This window comes from Hetaerina americana, unplaced genomic scaffold, assembly GCF_022747635.1.
Source record: "Hetaerina americana unplaced genomic scaffold, ioHetAmer1.1.p SCAF_49, whole genome shotgun sequence".
Lineage (NCBI taxonomy): Eukaryota > Metazoa > Arthropoda > Insecta > Odonata > Calopterygidae > Hetaerina > Hetaerina americana.
The window spans coordinates 1,063,919-1,089,404 of NW_027287084.1; the positions used below are offsets into that span (position 1 = coordinate 1,063,919).

The 25,486-nt window shown below is 38.9% G+C and overlaps 1 protein-coding gene across 6 annotated transcripts in view; it reads left to right on the forward strand.

Annotated features, from left to right (window-relative positions):
• The first annotated feature begins 245 nt into the window (after positions 1-245).
• Positions 246-25,486, forward strand: part of LOC139693430 (uncharacterized protein CG43867) — a 364,846-nt gene continuing 339,605 nt past the window's right edge. For all 6 annotated transcript variants that reach the window (XM_071591567.1, XM_071591573.1, XM_071591571.1 and 3 more), the window contains exon 1: positions 246-476. In XM_071591567.1, coding sequence (XP_071447668.1) covers positions 261-476 — 216 coding nt within the window. In that variant the 5' untranslated portion in view covers positions 246-260. The remainder of the gene's footprint in view (positions 477-25,486) is intronic.

Here is a 25,486-nt window from a genome sequence, read left to right on the forward strand (position 1 = left end):
GCGCCCCCTACCACGACCCGCGGATCTCTCAGCTCTTCGACCCACTCTCCCGCCTCTCCGAGTTGTCGGCGTGCTCTTCTTCGCCCCCCACCTCGTCGGCGGGGCCCTCGCCTCCGCCCCCGGGCAGCGGCAGCCCCCGCCTGCCTCCCCGCCGGTCCCGCCTCCACGTGCTCTCGGCCTCCTCGGGGTCCTCCCTCGGTGGTGGAGGGGGCAGGCCCCCCTCTTCGTCGTCCTCGCTCGTCTCAGACAACGTGGATCCGATGGATGTAATGGGAGGAGAGGTTGCCGGGGGCCCATCCTCGCCCCTGCTGCCCCCTCCGCCCCCTTCCGGGGCCGGAGGGGGTGTCTGGGGCCTCGGAGATGAGGGGATCATCGGGGAAAGCGTGGACTGGCACGAGAGATGTCTACGGCTGCAGCTGGAGATGCACCAGTTCCGCCATCAAGCGGGACGAGTGCGGGACCTGCTGCGAGAAAAGGTAAATTACCATTGATGAGTCAAATGCTCTGTCTACAAGACACCCTCACCTCCTTCGTGCCCGGGTTTTCCTTGATGGTATTGAAGAAGGTGATTTGCATTGTTTTCTCCTTCATGATCAATAATAGGTGTACGATGAAAAATGTTTGTGGTAATTTTTACTTTCTTGGATGTGCAGAATCATCACTTAGTAATTTATATTTTTTCACTGTCCTAAGTAAAGACCTTAATTCGTTTGAAAAATCTTCTATTAGCTCTGAAATCGGGCGAAGTTCTTGATCATATTATATTTGTGTTGGTAGATAAATTATTTGGTTTTACACCACCACTTAACTTTAATTATTCATAAAAGAAAATTTGGTTAATTAAATGATATACGCAAATGAACTTCTACGAAAAGTTCATCCTTACATAATGAAGTCCACCACCTCAATGATAAATATAGGGATTCAAATTCATTATTACCCTACCATGTAAGTATGCGATATTTATTTTATTTCGCTTTGCCGCCTAATAGGCTCAGTTTAACAGTGTGTTTGATAATCCAATCCTGCTCAGATAATTTTAATTCACAAAATTATCTGGGTGTTTTCCAAAACTTTACTTTAAATATTTACAATATTCACAATAGATTGGGTTCAATTCCAATATCAGTGTCAATATTTTTTGCCCTATCCATAATGATACTCGATGTTCAAATGATCGTACAATTTCGTTGGCGTTCAAGAAGTGATGCGGGAGAAAATGTAAAAGCAGATCACCTATAATAAAGATTTTATTCGTACAGCATTGGTGATTGGTACCGGTTCCCTTATTGATTTTCGATTGGTATGTGCCAAAATAATATGCTTGGGTATGTATTGCTGGAAATCTCGGAATAATTAATAAATGCATGCTTTTTGAACTTGCCAAAAATCAAGGCTTGAGCGCTAATCGGTTCTTCATTTAAGCATTATTCGCATTCTAAATACGAAAATTCTTGCTATGGTGAGGTGAAATAAACAAATGATATCGTAAATGATTCCGAGAGCGTAGTTTTCAGTTTTTCTGGAGTAGATACAGGTATTTTCACTGTTTGATAAGAGTATTGTTGGTAATAGAAATATAATCCAATTATGTTAATGAAAACACATATGGTATTTCGGTAGGTAGGACACGTGAATTTTGGTTCAGTGGGATGTTTTCTATTTCCCTATTCCCAAAAACTTATATCGACCGTAGGTGTAACATCTTTCCAATTAAAACCTCACTATTTATTCTGTATTTCTTTGATGATACGTATTTCTTTTTCGCAGTAGTTCTGTACTTGTTTACGTTGAAATTGCGCCAATGCTATGGTATGGATGTTTCGTTTATCTGTCGGCTATTATTGTGTTTTCGTCTCTTTTTGATGATTACACTGCATGTTGATTTTTTGAGCCGAGCGAAGTATTGGATTAGAATTGCTTCCGTCATTGTGTAGAACGAATAGATTGATAATAAATTAAATTTGGTGGAAGTTGCTTCCTAATGGTCCATCAGCTCATTGTAGGCAGCCGAAAGAAAAAAAAACATTTGATAGAATTTCGCTTTGAAGGAGAAAGGCAGACGTCGATTCCGTTGACCCGGTGGAAAACATGGTAGTCAGCTAATTCGGGGAACGCTGGTTGGACTATAAATGTTGTACTGTCATTAAGTGATGCTTAAATACGTTTTAATTAGCAATGCAGTTAGCTTAACTGAAGGAAATCAACAAAACCTCAATTATTGCCGTTAATTAGGTGTCTTAATATTAATGATGTAAGTAGAGTTCATATGCATACTGAAGCGGTTGTCAAAAATTTCCTCCTAGCCAAATGAATCGCATGCATCTGCCAATTTATTTGCGGTAGTTTTTTAATAATTAAGTGTTCTTATGATTTGGAACCATCACTTCTTTGAGTAATGTCTAGATAGATGTGGGAGTACGGAAATTAAAGGAAAAATAATTGATGCCGTTAATGTATCTCTTTAATTTAGAATTATAAGCATCAGCATTTGTGTATAGTAAGATCTCCAGAATTGAAAATTAAGAACATATCCTCGTTGGAGGCGTTAGCTATCGTTCATGTAATTACTTTTTGCATCTGCATATTTTTTAAACCGTATTTCTAATCATATGCATAAACAAATATGTAATTGGTAAAATATTTGCAGAAATACTTTTTTGATTAAGGGTAATAGCAAAGGTAGATTATTTGGATCAAGAATAGTGATTCACATAATTTCATATTTATTTTTTCCTCTGTAATTAAATTGCAGAATTCTTCGGCGTGTAATAGTCTCGGAAAAATGTCCCTATTAATTATTGAAAGAGTACTTTGCAGAGTTCTGTGCATTTTAGACGATAATTGTGGGACATAATAAGAATCCTTCGATGTTCCGCTCTAATTAACTGCGGAAACTATAATTCTGATAATTAGATAATGAATGCTAGCTTTAAATGGCAGTAATTTCAGGTTGCTGGTAAGCTAATTCTATTCTTAATGGCCACTGGAAAGTAATAATCGCCATTAATTACTATTTTCACTATGCCATTATGAACTTTGTTAACTTTAAACAATACCTTGCGAACGAATATCCTACGGTACGGATTGTCATAAATTTAGAGAGGAACGGCTCTGTGTATCTGCCGACAGCAGTCAATACTTACATTGCATCTTCGGTAATGTCCTTCAGGATGACGCTACCTATTACCTTTGGTGAAGTTATTACTGGACTTAGGGTATTAAAATGGCAAAACTATGGAGAAGGGCCATTCCTCGTCAGACCATCAAATGACTGAAGTGGTCAATTTGTCCTTTTCTTAGAAAATTATAACACCATACTTTACCCAAAAAAGTCAACTAAAAAGTTTTTTATCTTCCTGAACTCGGAATTTTTTGCGAAACCATAAAATCTGACAGTGTTACGGAAATTACCTCTTTCCGGTGTCTAACAAATACGGGTGAATTCCATAAAAAATTAGTTTTTAAAATGAAAATATCGTCTATTTCAACAACGATTCAACAAATTAAACAATCAAAATACATGACTGTACGTCAGAGCGCGCTCGCACCGCGCAGGCTCGGTGGTAAGTGGTCTGACCTTCAACACGCGCCAATCACCTGCTAGCGTTCGTTCAGACTAGATCTTCAAAAAATCCTTAACTAGTGAATTAGTGAACACAGGGCAGTAAATGCCAAGTTTTCGCTTGAGAGGGTCCGAAATAAGAACCCTATAAGGAAAAATTAGTTGTTTAAAGAAGGGGACAACAATGGCATAAAGTGCGTGCTACAGAGTCAATTTGCAAGTTTTGAAGAAAGATAGTTATCACCGAAATACCGAGGATACGTGGAATCACTTCTTTGATATCACGCAACCACGGTCACCAGTTCATTCCCAGTAAATTTATAGCAGATAACACGGAACCTAGATGGTTTACCCCCCGTTTTAAAACTATATGTCCAGCCCTGCCCCGTAGCTCACCCCCTTCCGCACGCCCTAGCGGTGGCTTGCAGGTTACTAAAATATCTAAAATAAAGGGGTGTACTCTGAAGAATTTTGAGGCATCGTAGCAATATATGTAATTAATCAATATCTCTGAAACCTTTCCTGATACTTTTTATATAAACCTTTTATGTGCTACGTATGATAGAAGCAAGCTTAAAAACTACAAAATAAGCTACTGAGTAAACACTCGTCGGAAATCGTGAAAAAATCGAGAATCCGTAATTCTTGAAAAAGCTCTGAAAATGTTGCAATTCTGGTGAAGACAGTCATGTAATACATTCGATTCCGGAATGAATATTTGTTTATTCGTCAATGTGTCCTCCAAATTATATGATGTTTTGTAAATTATCGCACTGTAAAGCACATATATCATTTAGATTCATTTCCTAATAGGATCCGTGACACCTAATTTTACCGAATTAAGGCAAACAAGAAAATGAAACGGGGAGTACCTGTGATTGGCGAATTTAAGGCTTGAAAGTCAGGTATTTTGAATCGAAGATTTGTGTGAATTCGGGTGATTCTAAAGTATGCTCGCTAGAGAAACTTTTGGAACTTGATAATTTCGTACACTGTTGGCTCACTTAAAGTACTTATAATGTTGTGATAATAATTTTCAAAAGTAAAGAAAAGCAATAAGAAACTTAGAACTTCTTAAGTATTGCTTTCCGATTTTTTCAAGCATTCCTTGGCTAATTTCTGCATCTCTACATTGAATCGCAACGCAATACTAGAGACCACTGGCCTAAGCGGTTACGTCTGGAGTGGGAAAAACGAAAGGAAGTTATTCTTTTGAAAGACCCATTTCATATCGCCTTCCAGGAATGAAAAAGATGTAAAAATGGAACGGAAATCCACTTAGGCGAGACTTTTTTTTCATAATACTCGTGTGCCGTGTGTTCCGAAATTCGAAACCTTGTCACTCAAACATGAACGAGAATTGAGTAGTACATCCAGAGGCGGGCGCGTGTATAGGACCATCTTAGATGCAGATTTCCAGAGCCTTTGAATACGAAAATTTGCTGCCTCGTCGTCTGATACTTCGAAATTCAATGCAATTTATGCATGAATAGACGTGATTTTCATTTGAGACTATTGTCGTGAGGATGGTATTCCTTCATCGAAATTTCATCCTTACGATTCATCGAAATACATCCGTTCGGAGATATGGAACAACATTATTTAGCCTAACGATTGTTGATGGTGTAGTTATTCATTGTATTCCGTAAGGAAGGATCTTAAGGGAGTCTTAGCTACTGACATATATGCTGGAATATTGGTACTTCAATCACTGTGCGTGTTGGCTTTTCCGTCCCTGTCAGGGCAGATAAAGCACAAGTTGATTTTACTGTAGATTTTGACGAAATAGGTTTACAGTCTAGTGATGAAAAGTCATTAGAATGTCGCTGTAGATACACAAGACGGATAACAGGAACACAAGGTTTGAATGAATTCTGTGACCTTGCAGCATCAATCCTTAATGAGGCTGTGAGGAGTTGGATCTTTAACGGCCCCATTGAATTACATTTAAATTGGAGATAAATCTAATGTGATTGATATAAATGCGAATTTTTAAGTTAAACCCGAAACTGTGCCATATGTGTTCCAATTTGAGATGTAACATACATTTAAAAATATTACGATTTTGCTTCTTGAGCTTGCTAATTATGTTGGCTGTCACATTATGCTTTAATGCACATTAAATACGCACACTTTTTTATCTTATGCATCAATATCCTTCGTGGGCATATTGCAAATGCACAGCAAATAAATTTTTCTCTGTAGACGGAAGTTCACGGATTTCTTTTTCTCGTTCTGGCTAGATTATGTTGTTGAATGCACCGAAATCGATCCCAAAGCAATCTAAAACCCCGTCTTCTTAGATTACGTTTACTCTCGCATTTCTCCCCTTCCACTCTAGGGAATACACATGCGCATGGGCTCGCACGTATTCCTATCGCAAAGGATGGCTTGTGTGAGGGGTGTTGGGTGGCTTGCGGCAACTTATAGGCTAAAAGAATTCATGGACTGAAGAAACAAATTCTCCATTGTGAAATGCTTTGCAAAAACATCACAGTCGAGTAAGATACGTAAATCTGAAATCCAACTGCGAAAGTGTCGAACGGTCAGAGCAATCGGCTATGACGGTAGTGGAAGTGTTCCTCATAGGTTTCTAGCCGCGCCCTCCCAACCCTGTAAGAGTTTAAATAGTCTTTCCCACATAATAATCACTATAATGTCCAATGTAATATTCAATTAGGGGAATTCGTTAATGTCAGTTCAAAGAGAATATAAGGGACATCCGTCTTACCGGGCGAGAGTAGCTCATAAAATAACGTACTTAGGAATATGAGCGATTTGAATTTTTGCGTCAATGACGTAATAGATGCACCAAATAAATAGATATACCAAATAACTAATGTTAAAATTACAGACCATTTGGGCGAATAGTTCAGCAATTCCAAGCGATAGGAAATGGCAAAAGGCGACGAGATCTGAGGCTCGACCAACATTCTCTAGCTCCTACCGGTATAATGATTTTTAAATAAATGAAAAAATAATTTGAAATAGCAATACACAGAGTATAAAAATTAAAAGGCGACGTTATTCATTACAGAATCCGTATTCACGTTTATCGTTGCACGTAATGCATCAACCTCGTTTATACACGTATAAATAAAGCTTCTGGGCCGATGATAGCGTAAGTTCTCCAGGAAATATGCTCTCAATGTTTCCTAATTATGCGTTCCCATTTTTATTGGTTGAAAAAATTCCAAATCAAACTGAATGACACATTTGTGTCCCGCAATGGTGTTAAGTATTAATTTCAGCGTTGCTTCATTTATCTTTTTTTAACCCTGTTCAAAATTCAACCAGTTTTTCACAATGAGTTGATATCATTAGAATACTACGCTAATGATGTTTAAAATTTTTATTTCATGGATATATTTTCTCGTAGCCTTATGATAAAATATTGTTTTATTTCATTTTAGTGCTACCGCAACGATGCATTTGACATAAAAAATGCAATTTCCTTTTGTACGTTTCTTGGGCCCTCAAATTCTTAATATTTCCGTTTGAACTTAAACATTTTCCCTACTTATCCTCATTTTGTAAACTTCGTTGAGATTTACTTCTTAGCCTTTGGGTTTTCCATATGGATTTTGAGGCTTAATTTTATGATAAAAAACTAACTCCTCTTAAAAGATCGTGGGAAGTCAGGAAGATATGCCATTCTCTATCTGTAGCACGCTGCTTTGTTTTCGAAACCATTAAGTACTGTATTTAAGTGTTACTTAACTTTTTAACACAGCTTATCAAAGTGTATGCATCTTCCTACAGTACTTGGTATAGAGATTCTCAAACAAAACTTTCATGTTCCCTGGTAAAATCTCCGCTCACAGGCACTCATCCTTTGCCCAGCGAGTGTGATCTTGTGCCTGAATGGTCATAAATGGTAAGAACGCATATGGTGTGAATAGAAAATCCTATGGAAAGAAGTGGTGTGACCGGATTTCCCGATGACCTGTTCTTCTGCAATTATTTTACTTTAAGGTGCTGCCAAAAGTTCATGATAGACGTAGGTAGGTAGTTTGAACATGCGATTTCTTATATGATTGGCAGATTTTCGGCCTCTCGCGTGGAAGTTGAACTTTATAATATGTAGTTTATTGGTGTCAAACATCTAAAATTTAAAACCAACCACCGCTCGATTCACAAAGGGTGACCGGCTAAACTATTGACGATATTTTTTTCTAATCCATTTCATGTTATCCGACTCAAGAAAATGAAGCTTTCTCCCATTAAATCTCTTTGGTGACCCAGAATTTTGGAATTATAAGGGATATTTTAAGTTATTATCGATAAACAATTTATTGTCAAATGTCAAAAAGTCGAAGTAAATATTATTACCGTAAACCGTAATTATTTTTTGTTTTTCTGAATAGGAGCATGCGCACTCGTGGATGTTTTCGGTTTAATACATGTTTTAAATGGACAAATGATTGTTTCCTATACAAGTGTGTATAACTTGTATAATCAACTCCACTAATGGAAGTTACTTTTTCCTCATTTAGGGGAATATCAGTTTTCCTCAATTGAGAATGCATCGCTTCCGGATTAGGTGATTTCCCTAGCTCTCGGAGTTAATCACTCCTTGATGTGTAGCACTCACCTCATGTTTCTCGTGTGATAAAAAATGCCTCCTTTAATTGCGAATGCTTCCGGCTTCTACTGCAGCATTGAGTTATGCACATGTCCCTTTAGTGTGGTCGTGTTCAATTACATCACTTCTGCCATGCTACCTCACGGCGAAGTTACTCTCGCGATTCAGATAATATTTCGGAATGGGGATCAACCTAAAATCTTAACAAATGTTTTGCCATGACATTTAAATTAGTAAAATACTTACATGTATATAGGAAACTCGATGTTGTATATACACTTGACGATTTCGAAATAAGTAATACTCTGGAAAAGGATGTATTTGGATGACAATCGTACCTCCGGCCTGTATTGGGTTGCACATATCATAAGAAAATCTGTATCCACCTTAAAGAACTTGATTTTGTTTGACGGATTTTAGGAAATTTATGAAAAGTGAAGCAGAGGTTTTATTTCTATATCGGTGGGCCCTTTTTATTGTGGCAGTTATATGGGAATCGACAGGTAAAGTTTTTCTGAGAAGGAATGGAGAACATTCAGAGAAGATCCTTTAGATAGGTGGAAAATGTTCACAAAAAGTAAGTAGGTGTGACATACTTACTGGAGGATCGAGTATGGAAGCTCCTCTACGTACGATAATGGGGGCTGTCTGTCTGGATATGTACCGGGTTTGACAATGAGGGGATAATTTGGGCGTTTCCCTGTATCTGAAGGTTTGCCAGTAATAACCTGGAATACTGATTCGTTAAGTTTATAAATGATAAGCATTATGTTTGTTGCAATGTATCTTAAACAACGGAAGCTGTATTCAGCAATGAAAAAAATTTCAAGAATTCCAACGAACAAATTTACGAGTTTTCAGTAACTCCGGTGATCCATTCTTCTTTTAAGGAATTGTGTGTTACAATTAACATTTAATTAATCGTCTGTTTGTTTTGCACACAAAGACGCATGTGTCCATTCCATTCATTCATGCTGGAGTTTTAAATAAATATCATTCGATGTGGAATGATATTTACTTTAATAGATCGTTGTATTTTTACACTAACTTCTGATGGCTGAGTGAGAATCACGCAGAAAAATGTGTATACCGATGTACGAAGACTACATTGTTAATTTGCTTTCGCACGTGCTGCCATGAAGAGCTGACGCCAGCGCGTTCCAAGAGTTTACTATATCCTTAAATGAGTGCAACACGAAATCAAAAAGAAAATATTTTCGTTAAAACTGTACCTCAAACCACCGTGGCTACTCTCGATACGAATTTGCAGGCTCGGATATGATTAGTTTTTTTCAATTTCTCCCTGGCGTTCATTCTTATACCCTACGGCATTGGTGGGGAATGCCATTTTGTGCTTCTTGGGCGCCCTCCCCCCGGCCTTGAGACAAAGGAACATTTTAAACCTCTGTATATGTCGCATTATATTTTTCTCTGCATCAACCTTACGTCATACTGCCCATTACGTTCCTTAGGGCGCTTCCCGACTTGAGCCAAAATAGAGGCTGAAATTGGGGCGACAGTCGTCTTCTAGTTACTGTTTCCACTGCATTCCCACTATTCCCATCTCGTGTGCGCCCGCGGATAAGGCAATAATACAGAGTAAAGTGTATTTGCTCGAATCAGTAGTAGTATTAATAGGTATCAGGCAGAGACTTAAAAAGTTGTTAGTTGTAGAAAGACTTAAATTTATATTTGGTATTGAACGTTTGACGGGTAGCGGGTAAATTGGTAATGGAAAAAGGAATAAATGGACGGAATAAATTATGCGTTAATTGAAAAGGAATGAGTTATTTGGTAACCGTTGGTTATTGCTTTATCTTTTCAGTTGTTTTTCCTGTGCTAGCATTAACCGAGAATAATAAAAAGTTGACCCCAGTTTCCTCTTGGACGCCTTCGCAGCGCAGTGGTGAAAAATCGTGAATTTTTTATCTCCATTTTTTTCCAAAAGAGAAAAATGAGAAGACGCCATGAAAAATTTACTATGAAAAATGTCCCTTCATCTAATACCTACGCTCCATCTAACGTTTTATCACAATGTAATCCATCCGCAAAGTGCTTGCTGCCGCAACCGCAAAGCTTGTATTTTTTCCCCTTTGGATGGCACTGTTCTTGCTGCTGTGGTGGCAGGGTTCCGAGTCGTGACCCGGGCGGGCGCGCAGTTAGCAGAGAGGACAGGGAGAGCAGGAAAAAGGGGGGGGGGGCGTCGCCCATCCCTCGGATCCCTCGCGGTTGCCCGGAATGCCCAAAGTATTTCACGGCCAGAGAAAGTCGAGAAAAATAAATTCTTTGTAAAAGGATTCAAACTTTTCGTAACTAAATTAAGTGTTGTCACATGAAACTAACGATTCTTAGCCTTACACGAGAGGGTATTGGGGTAACTTTGCCAGATAGCCAACGTCCTCCCCATCCCATTTGCTGATCTATAAAAATGTCTGTCGTCGGGCATTAAGAGTACGCACGTATGGGAACGCTCTTCACCGGTTGTCGGTATTAGAGATAGGTGGGTCCGTGGGTGAACGCTTTGAATTGCCTGATTTTTCTGTTACCTTTCTTTTCTTCCGGATTGAAAAAGGATGTAGGTATAGGTAATATACACGTATCTTTTCGGTCTTGTCGCACTTTTTACGTGTCCTTCCTCGCACATGCATGAAACCTGCTCCATAAACACACACATATACATGTATGTATATATATACACACACACACACACACACACACACACACACACATATATATATATATATATATATATATATATATATATATATATATATATATATATATATATATATATATATATATATATATATATAGAGTCTCACTTGAAGAAGGCCTCTGAGAGGGCCGAAAGCTCGAACAATTTACTGTGTGAGCTTCCTTTTAAATGTTGCTATTCTATTTGTGTTCTATTGTGCCGTCCCATTATATATATATGTGTATATATATATATATATATATATGTATATATATGTATAGACATATATTTATATATTAAAGCAATGACGTGAGCAACATCCCAGCTAACAAACGGAAATGGCAAAAGTAGATAGCGTAAGGTACCGGAATTGAAGTGGCTCACCAGTGTCCGGGAAAGTTAAGTGTAAAACAATGGTAGATCCCAGGTCTATTTTAAAAGTTATGCTAATGATGTGAAATTTTGGGTTTTTTCTATACTTACTTAAATGAGAGGAAACGATCGAAAATTCGTATGCTTCAAGAGAATGCGAAGTTCACTCTTGAGGAAAATGTCTAAAATTATTAAATTAAACCCATTGATTGTTATCCTGAATATTTGCCCTTATCTGAAATTTTTATTTTTTCATTACGCCTTAAGGTTATTTATTTGTTATTGTATCTACTCTTTTACTGACTGTTTACCTTATCCCCTCTCTACCCTGATCCGTTTCACTTGCGTTAAAATACGCTGCGATGAGATTTCTCCCACAAGTTAGTTGAATTATAAATTATGTTTGCAGGCTGAGAAATGCCAGAGGATAACTTTTTTAAAGGACTTTCCTGAAACAATCAAAATGAAATGGAAACATGAGTTGGAATTTGGAGTGTGCAACATTTAAAACAACGAATTGTTTGGCGCAAATATACAAACAACTCGCTCCGTGCCTGAGGGCATTTTAGTGCGTAATCATCAAAATGTATCCCAGACGGGTGAAGTTCAGTCAGCCGTCTGTCACGAATGGCCATGGGGAGACGGCTCTCAACGAAAGAGCACTGGACGGGACACATTTAGGATGTAAAATGAAGAAATTTACGCTTTCTTATTTACGTGGTATTTAAGCCCGGAAGAAAACAAATGGCAAAATGAACAGCAAAAACCTTGTAGTTGGAATCTTATTTGATTTATAGCCGAAAGGGATGAGAGATATTTCCAATGAATATACGCTATCCTAGCATGTGATTTTTATGGTTAACTTGTCCCAGAAGCATAGTTGAGCGAGATATATAAACTTAGTTGTCAACTGCTCTACAGCTATTTTTCTAATGTGGTGCAACGTTTATCGTAAAAGGTAAATATTTTAATAGATGATGTTCTGTCATTTTGTTTATTTTATACCAAATATGTATAAACCGAATGAAATTTGGTTTGGCTTCATTCGGTTTTTACTGCATCTGATATTGAGGCAAAATTTACTTTGATGGCAATGAAGTGAGAGAGATTGAATTGAAGATAACTTTAATTTAATTACGCTGAGTGAATTTCAAGGCAAAGGATGGGAGGAGCCTGTTTTGTGAAACGAGTTTACTATTTCACACGGTGATACACGAGAAAGACTGTCATCACGCGAGGCAAAAGAGGGAAATTGGAGCAGAATTACCTGTAAATATGGCTTCAAGGTAAAGAATATTTGCAGTTGCTGGACATAAAGTTAGCAACATGGCGTTAGGTCTTCAGACTTTTCTATCCTCATGCATTTTACGCAACGGTGCTAAAGTTGTCTCTACGCACTTAGTATAAGATGTAATTATGTATGGGCATTGTGCATGTTATTATACAGGGACGAATCTAAAGTGTTAGATCGTTTGATCGCTCAGTAATTCGAGCGGCAGGAAATTACTCCCCCTTTCCCATTTGAATCCACTCATGCAATTCGGAATAAAGACAACTGCTCGAATTCCGGCGAGTGGAGATCGCCCGTGGCGGGAAGGCTCTCAGGCTCTTGCCGGCTTCCCCTCGCCTTCCTTGAGCGCGTAATCGCACCCAGATTGGAGCTCCCTCGTATGCAATGAGACCGTTTCCACTCACCCTCCCCCATCACTCTTAACCCCTCCTAAGTCCTCCTTATTTCTGAAAGCGGAGGCAAGAGGGGAGAAAGAAGAGGGAAATTGAGGGAAGACCCCCTGCTCGCGTGTTCCATGTTTACCTCGCGCATTCTACATTCCGTACCTCCCTCCCTCCCTACTAACCCTCGAGGCGGATGAATCGTCTGCCCACCGACCGTCATCTACATGTATACACACCGCGCCCCGCTATCAACTGGGTATGGCGGAGGATGCCGGTGGAAAGGGACGGGTAAAGTGGCTTAAGGGATTGAATTACCAGCGGTGAATTTTAAGTCATGGCTTTCGCATTGTTCGCGGAAAAAAATGACTCCCTGAATCCATTAGGTCTAGCATCTGCACATTGGCATAGTTTTCTATTTATGATTAAATTGCACAATGTCAGCTGGGTCGCAAAATAATTGATTCCCAATTGCATTAAATAACCCGCTTTCAATATACTAGACCCTCACAAATGTGATTTCGTTTTACCCAGTTTCTGTATCAATGGATTTTTAGTTTTGGCTGTCGCATGTTATTCGCCGAAAAAAAAAGATTCCCAAAATCTGTTAGCTCCATCGTGCACGCAGTAGCATAGTATTATGCTAATGATCATACATGCTAATAAATGAAAAAGAAAAACTTTGTTCCAATCCACCACTTTATTTCAGGTACGACTAGTTTCGACGCTACGGCGTCATCCTCAGGTACAGTACATGTACCTGAGGATGACGCCGTAGCGTCGAAACTAGTCGTACCTGAAATAAAGTGGTGGATTGGAACAAAGTTTTTCTTTTTCATTTATTAAAATGAACTTCCACAAAGTTGAGGCTGAAACTATTGAGATCATACATGCTATTGTAAGTTGGGCTGCAAAAAACTGATTACGAATCAAAATAACAAATCCACTCTAAATTGACTTACAACCTCGTTTTATTCCTTTCCATTTCTCTCTTTTTACCCCTTTTCCGTTTCACCAACGAATGAATTCCAAATATTACCTATAAATTCGTACCTATAAACCGCTTTTTGGGTCACGCTTACTTCAGGAAATCAAGATTCGAGGAAACGTAATGGTGGCACAGAAGATTGATACTGGTGTTATTTCAGCTCTGATGTTAGACCGGCACAAAAATTATGTCCATACAACATCGCCACATGCATGTATTAGCATCAAATAAACTCTAGCTGGGCTTTATCGTCCGGAGAAATCTCATATTTGACAAAACATGCAAAATTGCATGGCATTAAAAAGTATGTTTATGCCTCTAACTTTCCTTCCATTTTTAATGAAAAGGATTGCGAACCACAATGCATATATTTTGCACCAATTTTATAGAACTGAAATAATATCTTGAATGTGTTCTTGGATTTACCAGCCATTCGCATATCTGGACTGGGGTCCGGTCCCGTAGTGGCCGGATAAGGGAAAACCGCAATAATCAACCGGAAGGTTGGTTTGATAGGCGAGGGTAGAGCTCAGCTCGCACTAAGCCCTATACGACGTGTGGATTCCCCACAACTGGGTAAGGGAGCCCTGAGTTAAGTTCCTTAGCGTTTTCCGCCCGCGGTTTCCCATGAGAATCTGAAGAATCCGAAAAAATCATCTTGTCTGGTGTAAGGCCGGATGCCATGGAGAATCATCCAGATGCGAGCCTCGGACCTCTGCTAAGTAGCCTAAATTTAACGTTATAAAGAGATCAGTGTGGTAAATTTAAAAGAAAACGTTGTAGTTAATGTATATCGATATGTGAAAAATTCAACTTCCCTCATATAGACACCCCATTTTTTCTTAGGTAATGATTAACAACGCTGGTTACGTGGAGGCATTCATCGTTTTGCGATGAAACTTATGAAGGAATGGCGTTTATTCGCGTTTTATGGAGGTCACAAATGAAAGTCTTCTCGTCCGGATCCAATTTCTAGGACTCATACGCCAAATGGGTTCTGACGGGAGCAAGATAGCAACTTGATCACATCTGTATGGCTTTTACGTACAATGAAGTTGACGGAACCCATTGTTTTCTTTATTAGTTTTCCCGCAAATGTTACGTATTCGGGGACCTTGAGATAAGTTCTCTGAGGATGCGTTCATCTTCCCCGCCACCCCATCTTCCTCCTGTCCCCTTCCACGAGAACAAATTCTTCTCTCTACTCTTCTTTCTTCCCGAGACCCATAGTACCCCTCTTTTTGGGCATCAACCCGTCCATTCTTACGTGTCTCGCACCGATGGAGCCGAGGGCTGCCATCTCGAGCCGCTTAAAACTAATTGGAACAAGATAGACGCGGGAGATTGCATCGGCGTGGAGGAGGCCACCGTGGATGACAGGCCACTCTGATGGGCGTCGGCGGAGAAGGATGATGATGTTGACTGGAAGTCTTCTGTGCGACCCTTTTTCTCGGCGGGCATTAAGAGTTTCACCTAGGGGGGAAAGTGTGGGTGGTAGGGATTGGTATCGCGGGAACAAATGTGATATGCGGAAAGATGAAAAGAGGTTGATGTAAGGTACAATGATAGGGGCTGAGGACTGGGAGAGCATGGAAAAGATGAGTAGTGAGTGGAGAATGGTAAAATGTGTTTCCAAGCGAGCAAAGGTGGAAGTTGGAACGGTTGGTTGCTTGGGGAGTAGCAAGGTAGAAACCAAACCCACGGTTTTATACCCTTGTTTGACGCAGGTTACAGTTGAAAACAAATACGTTAAAAAATGTCGTGACTTTTTTGTCATTCGCCTCTTGCTTCGTGTATGCCCTGCAGGAATGATTTGATTGTTTAATAAATTTCCATCATTACAGGTGCATAAAAACATTAGAACTTCGAAAAATTAGTTTCCCGAGGTTTCTCTCGTTAATGTAGTATTCTTAAAACGTCGAATCTTTTGTAGCTACCTCGGCCGCCAAGAATCATTGAGGTCACGTTATGCCATTTCTTTTATGATACTTATAGATTTGAAGCTTAATTAAGTACTATTTATTGCAAGGGAAATTTATATGCAAAGTTGTTTATGTTTGATTTATGTTTTATGTTTATTATTATTAATGTTATACATTGGCTGCCGTTAAGACTCCTTTTTTATGAATGCTGGTGTGTTTAATCATATAATTATATTAGCATTCTGTTTGCATATTCAGTATGTGTAGGATTGGAAAAAATGGGTTCAAATATTGAGCGGAATAGCGAGGTCCCACTAGCATGAAAAATCAGTAGTTTCGATCTTCTGGAAAACTTGAGAAATTAATTGGGTGTTTGTGTGGAAAATCGTTTTGACATATTTGAGGAAGGAGCCTTTCCTGTCATTTTGAGGGTCTTATTAGTTCTCGGAAAAGTTTTCAGGCAAAGAAATGGAGTTACGGTGACTTTTATGATATGTCCTTATTATTTTCGGTGCTCATTTTACGTGTTTCACCTGAGTAATTTTCTAATTTGTAATTAGAATTAGTGTATATTCTGTCTCTAGTCTAGACAGGCTTTACTCATATTTTTATGCGATTCTCTGGCGCTACACTATTTCACGAAACATGATGAAATTCATAATGAGACTTCATAGATGCCCTTCATCACTTTCCCTTGCTGAAGCTCTTGTTTAGGTGGATTATTTTAGAGAAAGCTTCCTGATTAACTTCCTGAAAAAAGCCTTGTAAACGCGGGGGAACATTGAGTCTGGATGTCGGACTATCATAATGATCGCATTCGATCAAGCATGAACTCTTCCACGATCATGCTTGATCTTCATCTGCGGAAGGCCAAGTTTTCGCTAACTGACGCAGAGGGAGAGCTAGAATTAAAGTTCGCTCCGTGAAGTTAGTCGTTCCAGCTATAGCATGGCTTAACTAAAAAACGTTTGATAAAGTTTGAAAAATAACTATCAAAAGTTTTTGTAAAACGTTTGATAGTTATATTTCATTGGGCTAAAAAAGTTAATTATTTTACCGTTGTTCAGTATCGCGATTTGAGTTCGTTCTTTTTTTATTTGCAGCGCTCTAAAAATGCAGCATAAAGTTAATGAGCGCCGAGGGTGTTTTATAAGGTCTTTCTTCCCTTAAGTGCTATTATAAAACCTTCCTATTCACCAAGTCAAATGCTTTCTTCCTAATTTCTAAGGAAGAAAAGTAGTTAGACGAGGATTCTTGAATCTCATCTCAGACTCCTTGTACTTTTTAGCGTATAATTCTTAAAAAATATTTGTGATAGCATGCAACCATAAATTACTCTCCTGCCCTTCGCCGCACATCTCGATTCTCTAATGGAGTCTACGTGTTTTATCTTCATACTGTAGCAGTTTGTCTCACTACTGGCTTCAGTTAAGTCATTTATCCCATCAGTTCACTCCTTTTTTTTGCAAATTTCGTCCACTCCCTTCCGAAAGCTCAACATGCATCAAACAAAAATTACCCTTGATTATTTTTCACTCTGTTAATGCTCTAACTACTGTTAAGGTGTTCTATTCTATCATTAATTATTTTGGGAATACGTTTTCCATGCTAGCTATTAGCACATTGTTACATTTAATCATCCGCTACTTTCTAGTTCTACTACTTTACTCTTTTCTAGGATGGGTATTAAAACTGACGCAGTGAAATCTTCGGCCATACTCATTCCTCATAAATGCTAACAAAGAATAAAATAGAAGTCGTTCATTTTTTAAGAAATTTATTATAACCTTTTGAGATATTATCTATTTCAACTTTTTACTCTATCATTCCTTGTTCGCCTCGTATTTTAATTTCCTTATCACAAATTGTAATTTTTCTATCTATCTTGCGCTCAAACCTCTTATTATTATTTCAAACCCTTATTTTTTTTCCTCTTTTCTCCCACTATTTTCCCTTTAGAACATTTTCCCCGCCAATCCTCGAAAAATCTCGCGTATGTACTTTCACCTATTTCTGCGGTTCCCATCCCCTTATTCTCACTTGAGTTGTAACTAAGTACATCTTAGTATTCTTTCATCTCTCTTTCAGTTAAAGCTTCTGCGTTCCATTCGCACCCTTCTCTCCTCTTTAATCCTTATAAATTTCAAGTTACATTTTATAACCACTGATCCAAATTTATGATCCGAGTCTTCATCCGCTCCGGGAAGGCTATGCGAATTGATGACCCGCTCCTAAGTCTATGGGAGACCACAATCTAATGTAATTGGTACCATCCTGTTTCTCTCACCATTTTCCATCTATGCTACAATCTGTGATGTTTGTTTGAACTAGCTACTTTCGTTATTAGACTATCCTCATCCCATCGGACTATCAGTGTTACATTTTCGTTCTTTGAATACGACGCGTATTTCATGCGGAAAGGAGTGACATTCAATTTTCAATGTTAGCTGTACGTATCCTTAATCCCCCTGCCCGTAAACCCTTTACGCTTATCTCTATGAAGTGTATTTAAGGATCACCGTGGAGCTCCATGTGACAACAACACCACAGCACGTACATCCTAGTAATTACTCAGTAGTTGTTACGCCGTGTGCATCATCCTATGCTTAATTGATTGGATGCATGCATGCGTGCATGGCATAGAATGATTATCAGTTTGAGCGTATGATTCTGTGAAATTTTATGAAGAATACTTAATTGAAACTTCGATGATAGTTCATTTGATCAAGTCCAGGAAGATGTGCTAAATCAGATCTCTCTGCTTCAGTTATCTCTATAAATAAGCTCTCTCTGTAACTGTTGCATTGAAGTAAGACGTTTGTGCAGTGATCGATACTTCATTATTAACCGTTATCAGTCCACTTTGCTGCAGCTCTGGAAATCTTTCCTAGTTAGCTTATTCAGTTATTCGTGGCTTTCATCATCACATGTCCTATTATATGCTTAAATTATATAATTATTGGTTTTCTTTTTTAGCTTTGTGTTCCATTCTCTCTTCTCCTACTCGATTCAGGAGGCTGTTATGCTCTAGAAGATGATCAATGAGATTACCCTTTCCTTCTCGAAGTATTTTAAACGAACTTCTTTCTTCCCAAATAGTCGCTGAATTTTTTATTGGTGATTCGGTCTGTCCGTTAATAATTATATCTTCCGAAACACCACATTTCCATTTCTTCCAATATTCTATTACTTTTATTGTTACTGTTCGAGTCTCACCATAACGGAAAATATACTCCAGCTTTGTTTTGTTTCCTGATTTCAAGGCTTGTACAGGGTAAAATTTATTTTTACGGTGTATTTTTTATCTACTCTTCCAGTGTTCGACCTCTTCACATAACGTATCGCTCCAGTAAAGACGTGTTGATTTTTTTCTGTTCGTACATACACCCTCGAATATAGTTTTTCTTTTACACGACTTCCGTCTTCAACGTCAACATTGAACATCACGCGGGACAGAGTATATGCGTGTCACTACTCTTCATTGCAATAGCGATTTCGATACAGGATTTTCATTTGATCACTTTAATTTTTCTTCGTAAAGCCTAAAAGACGTATTTCCGTCGTTGTAGGTCATTCCGTTTCCTTTAGGGCTTTGACCATTAACCCCCCAGTCAGCGTAATCAAATGCTGCCTTCAAATCGACGAAGGCAATAAAATTTGTCTGGTCTCTTTGCATTCTCTTCTTTATGACCACTCTCTGGGCTGAAATGGATTCTTTTGTTATTCCTGAAGCCAAAGCGGCCTTTGTGGAGGAATTCATTATCCTTTAGTGCTATACTTCTCTAAATGACTCTTGTAAGAATTTTTATACGTGCGCATTTAGTTTAATTGATTTCGCATTTATCTTCCCTCCTCTCCCTAGTTTTTGGGTCAATCAGATTCTTTTGGAAGTATATGGACATTTTTCCAGTTGCATAAATGTTCCCTATAAATTTGTGTAATCTGTTTACGGTATTCTTTCCGGCTTGTTTTCGTAACTTTTGAGGAATTTCTTTTATTCCTGGGGCTGTGCCTATTCTTTTATTTCAAGATATAAACTATCATTTAAATATAAACTCCCCCTTATTTTTTTAATAACATCTTCATCCGTGCGCAATCTTTTATTCATATTACTTCCATATCTTTATTAATTTCAGTAGGTCTATATTTATTGATTATTCCGTCTTCCTTGTTTTCAATCAGGGTTTTATCCTTTAAATTCCCAATACCAATTTGTGGATATGCTATCAGAAGTGACTTACTAAGTACACTTTTGCAGGCGATAACAACTTTTCCTGTGATAGTAAAATAAGTTTTTACACTTTTTCACTTAAGTTTTCATCCATTATTACTTTCCTTCTCTTACTTTAAGAATAGTTAATTATCTTCCATTCCTCTTAGGTTCTAGAATTTCTATTTTCCTTTATTAGTAATAATAATTGCTGTTTTACTCCTGCTTCCCGAAATCATGTTTTTCCATTCATACCCTTTCCAATTTTACGTATAAGTAGTTTTTAGGGGAGGCAACCGACAGCTGAGGTCATTTGCGCCATAGGGGATGGACAGGAAAGGATGAAGGGTGGAGAGGCGGCGTCGGCATTAGCCTACTCTTTACGAAATGATGGCGTACTCACTCAAAACGCCCTCCACAAATCACCTCAAGTAGGGATCGAGATACCTCTGAAAAATATTCAACGCCGCCGGGATTTGAACCCGCGCGGGTGGGAAGCCAGTACGTTAGCCCCCGGACCATCTCGATCCCCCACCAGTTTTACTATCCATGTTTATTTCTACTGAATGTGTATTTCACAAGGATGTAATATTTTGGTATATCTTCCGACTTTTGACATTCCGCATGCATTTTCTTTACGTTGAAAGCTAAACAAAAGCGAGAGATCTTCCGCTTCCTCGTCATCGTAACTGGATGTAGTCGTTCAATGCATCCAACGTAGCGGTGTCCTTCAATTTTATTTCAATCCTCGCCATGACGATTCATTTTTCTTCAAGACAATCTTATTTCATTCCTCAGCTTTTTTGAAGCATTATTTCTAACCGTGTATTTCCGGTGTGAATAATCCCTTTGTCTTTACGCAATATTATCGGGTATCGGCTCATTCTTCGCATTTCCATTTTCAGACCATTTATTCCGCGCAAATACGGTCACGTTAAAATTGAATTATTTTTTTACCCTTTCTCGTATCCTTGAGAAAAGACTTCCAAAACGTTTTCTCACAAATTTCGCGTTAGTTTTCACGGGTTGAGCGGAGAGGTATTTCAACACATATGCAATTTGTACGAGATCTGGAATTTTTTTTAAAATAGCAGCTACTGCCTTGTTTGTGACCATCAACATTGGTGGGAACTACAGAGTTTTTATTTTAATTGTGGAGAACTTGAATATTGAAAAGTGTCACCCCATGGGGATTCACGTTATCCACCCCCTCTATTGATCTCTGTCCCCGCGAAGTCGAGCTCTGGCTGTCTCCATGGAATGTCGCCCTATTGAATGAAGCTGCTGAAAAAACTTATTCCCATCTAGCCGATGAGATCCACTTGCATTTGAAAATTTATTAAAACATTATTATTCCATTCATTCCGAGTAATTTTACCTTTTTTAACGCCTGAGAAATAAGTAGTGATTGGGCGAAAGTTAAGTTGGTTAATAATGCCAACACTTCTTCTATTGGAATTTTAATTGATTTTTATTTGTGTTTGAATTTAACCGTTAATATTAAAGTTCCCTTTGATACAAAAGCGCAGCATACACGTATTACATTTCCTCTTAAGTATTTCCACAAGTTTCAAACTCAAGAGTTTATTAAGAAGTGTCATTTGACAGATGATTTTGCTATAATTAAAAATGTCCCTGTATTCGTTGTGAATAACTTTGTTTTGATCACTAATGCTAATGATTATTCATGCAAAAATTATATCGATCATCTATCAGATGAGAGCACCACTAAAAACTTTTGGATGGTGAAACTAAACAGAAATTTCATCCAAAACAACCCCTAGAACTTCAGATTAAAAATAATTGCATTCTTAGAATTAATGCAAATATTTAACATGAGTTACGTGTTGCTCTGAAACACGTTATTTAATAACATTAACCTTTTATGATTAACAAACGTTTGGCATGCCTAATGCGATGTTATCCTTGACCTAACCCGATTGACCTCACATATATACGTTCTTACGTATTTAAGTGTAAGTAAAGGCGGTATGCTGAACGTGAAACCTTCGTGGACATGTCCTTTCCGAGGAAATTGACTTAGAAATGAACATGCCTCGTCATTTTTCCCTTTAACCTCAGTTTACGAATAACCTATTTTCGACAGATTAGTTTGCGTTTGATAATTTTCCCAGTGGCTATTTCTACACCTGTCGAATTTTTAACCAACAGATATATTATCCTTATTCCGTTTCTCCGGTGATATATTATTAGTAATTTGCGCATCGTGGGCTCCTCGCTTCATTGAGGGACGAAGTGAACAACGACAGATTTTTACTAACCAGCGGCCACGGAGGGCATGAAGCGTGCCTACAATTCGCGATTCGATCGATTAAAAACTCCTAAAGCTTGTTCACCAAGTCACTGCATTTCTCGGAAGATTTCTTCGTACGCAATTTCTCCGGCAAAGTCAAATATGGGTTCAACAGGAGTCCATGAGATTATTACAAGTTTCAGGTACACACTAATGTTTGCTCGCAGCCTGACTACCGCCCCAGTTTGCATTCAAAATGAAGAAAGAGACGCCGGGAAAATGTCAACGGTTACTCCTTCTCTTCGAACTGGAGGTTAATGACTTCCCATGCAGCACTGTGTCCGACGACGAGGGTTTAGTGTATCATTATGACCTATATCGTCAACCGCTAGCGCTGTCCCACTTCACCACGTATTAAAAAAAGTAAAGACTCACCTCTCCAAAAATGCTTGCCCACCGATTTTGGGATTACGGAGCCATAATTCATCAGGTGTACGCGGTCACATGCTATGTGGTTTACGAAGAAATGCCAATAAAAGCTAGCAAAAGCGATCGCGATCATTCGGGCAGAAAACCGATGACACTGCAACGCGACAACTCTGGACTCTTCATGAATTTCGCCCAATTCAGAAGTGATATGTATTGTTTTAAGTAATCTATCTGTAAAGGTAGGTTTTGGATGGACACAACTACCAAGTAAATATTTTGTGACTCCTAACAAAACACAATCCAGCAACGTACTCTACATCAAGTCCCTCTTCATCTCTGTGCACTTCTGTGTACTTCCTCCCTTGATCCCGTCCAACATCCCTATCCTGTTCCTTCCCTTTCCTCGTTTGCCTAACATTCTCCCCTAAATTACAGTCTTCAACATCCCGCTGCCGGTCAATACCCCCTTCATCCACTTTTCCTGCCTCCATAGGATATCTCCCAAAAAAACCCTCTCTTCGCCCACCATACTAAGTACTTCCTCATTTGTTTTCTTCTCGGTCCATTTCACCTTCTCCATTCTTCTCCACGCCCACATTTCAAAAGCCTCCAATCAACCTCTATCCTCCTGCTTCAATGACCACGTTTCCGCGCCGTACATAGCTACGCTCCATATCAAAGTTTTTACGAGTCTTTTCTTAACATCCTTACTCAACGTCCCTGTCATCAACTCCCTCCTCCTTGTGAAAGCCTCTTTGCCTAGCGCAATTCTTCTCCTTACGTCCCTACTACTTTGACCGTGTTGGTCCAAAACACTACCGAGATACGTAAACTGTTCTACCTGGTCTAGTTTTTGCCCTTCTATTTTAATGTTTAACTTAGCCTTTTTATTTCTAGAAAATCGCATAACGTTTGTTTGATTAATATTGATTCTCATCCCATACCTGTCGCACTGAATTTCCAATTCACTCAGCAATGCTTGCAACCACTAGGCTGACTAATAAACTAAAGCTTGGTCATCAGCGAACCTAACTGATTTTACGAATTCCCTGCCCACTTTCATTCCTACTTCCAGCTATTCCCACTCCACTTTAATTATTTCATCTACGTACAGGCTGACCAGCAATGGTGATAATGGGCAACCCTGCCTTACACCTCTTCCTAACACTGCCCATCGGACTCTCCGTTCCCCACTCACACCTGAGCAGTCTGAGGACTGTACAGGTTGCGCATTAGCCTCCTGTCTCTCCAATCTATTCATATTTTCTGCAATGTTCTCATTATTTTTTCCCAATTCACTCTATCAAATGGCTTTTCGAATCAACGAAACAGGCAAATACGTCCTTATTGTATTATATATTCCTCTCGATTAATAATCTCATTACTACAATGGCATCGCGCGTGCCTCTCCCCTTCCTAAACCCAAACTGATCATCCCCTAAATAATCATTTGCCCTACTCTCTATCCTTTTGTTTATGATCCTGAGAACAACTTTAGCTGCATGGGAAATCAAACGTATTGTTCTGTAGTCCTCACATGGTGCAGCCTTAACTTTTTCGGAATAGGGACCAACACTGATCTCATAGTCTTCTGGCCTGATTCCTTCTTCATTGATGCTACGAATCAGTCCATATAATTTATTCGTACCACATTTTCCGAAACCTTTTAGCAGATCCGCAGAAATGTTGTCTACCCCCTAGGCCTTATTTGATTTCATCTCTCTCAATGCCCTTTCTATCTCATCATCCAGTATGCCTGGACCTAACCTTCTTCCTCTACGCCATGATCCCTTTCTATGTCTAACCTTGTTGGTTTAACTTCTTTACTATACAGTTCTTGGCTAAATTCCTTCCATCTTTCTTGGATCTTTTCTCTATCAACCTTTATCGTACCCGACTTATCTCTAACTGTTAACACAGATCTTCCCTTCTTCTGCAAACTTTCCGTATCCTCGCACTGTGTCTGCCACCATGCTTCGTTTGCTCTATTTTTTGCCGTCTCAATTTATTATTTAATTCTTTGTACTTCCTTTCGCCTAACTCTTTGTTTATATTCTTACATTTTCTTTTCTCGTCTATCTTTGTTATCATCATACCCGTGATCCATGGTTTTCTAGTCCTATTTTCATTAACGGTTCCTTTTTCGGCTTTTGATATCCCTTTCTTGATACAGGTTCATGATTTCCTATACATTCCAATTTTTCTTCGATAGAGCTCAGCTCTTTACCCTCATCCATGATTTTCTCGGCAGCCTGCTGATACTCCTTCCTTTCCAATCCATTTAATACTTCTACATTCCATTTCCTAACCCATCTCCCCTGCCTTATCTTTTCGAAACGGGTGCTAGACTTAATAACAACTAATTGTGGTCAGCGTCCACACCCTCTCCCGGGAAGCTGTGCGAATTGATCGCACTGTTTCTGAATCTGTACCTAACCAGAATATAATCTTACTGATACCTTTCTGAGTCACCTGGCATTTTATACGTATACCTACGTCTTTTGTAATTGCTCTCTCCCCGCGGTCATTCCTCGTGCCTAAACCGTAGTCCCCCACGTCACTTTTCCTTCGCCTACCGTCGCATTCTAATCCCCCATCACTATCAAATGTTTCCCTGCAGGGACACTCGTGATTATGTCCTCTTAACTGATCTTATATCCTATTGACCTCTCCCTCCTTATGGTTGCTCGGTGGCTTGTATACCTGAACAATGACCAAATTCGTTGGTTCTGGATATATCTCTTCTGGTAATATTGTATCCGTTCTTGTTCTATGTTGACTACGCTTCCTCTTAC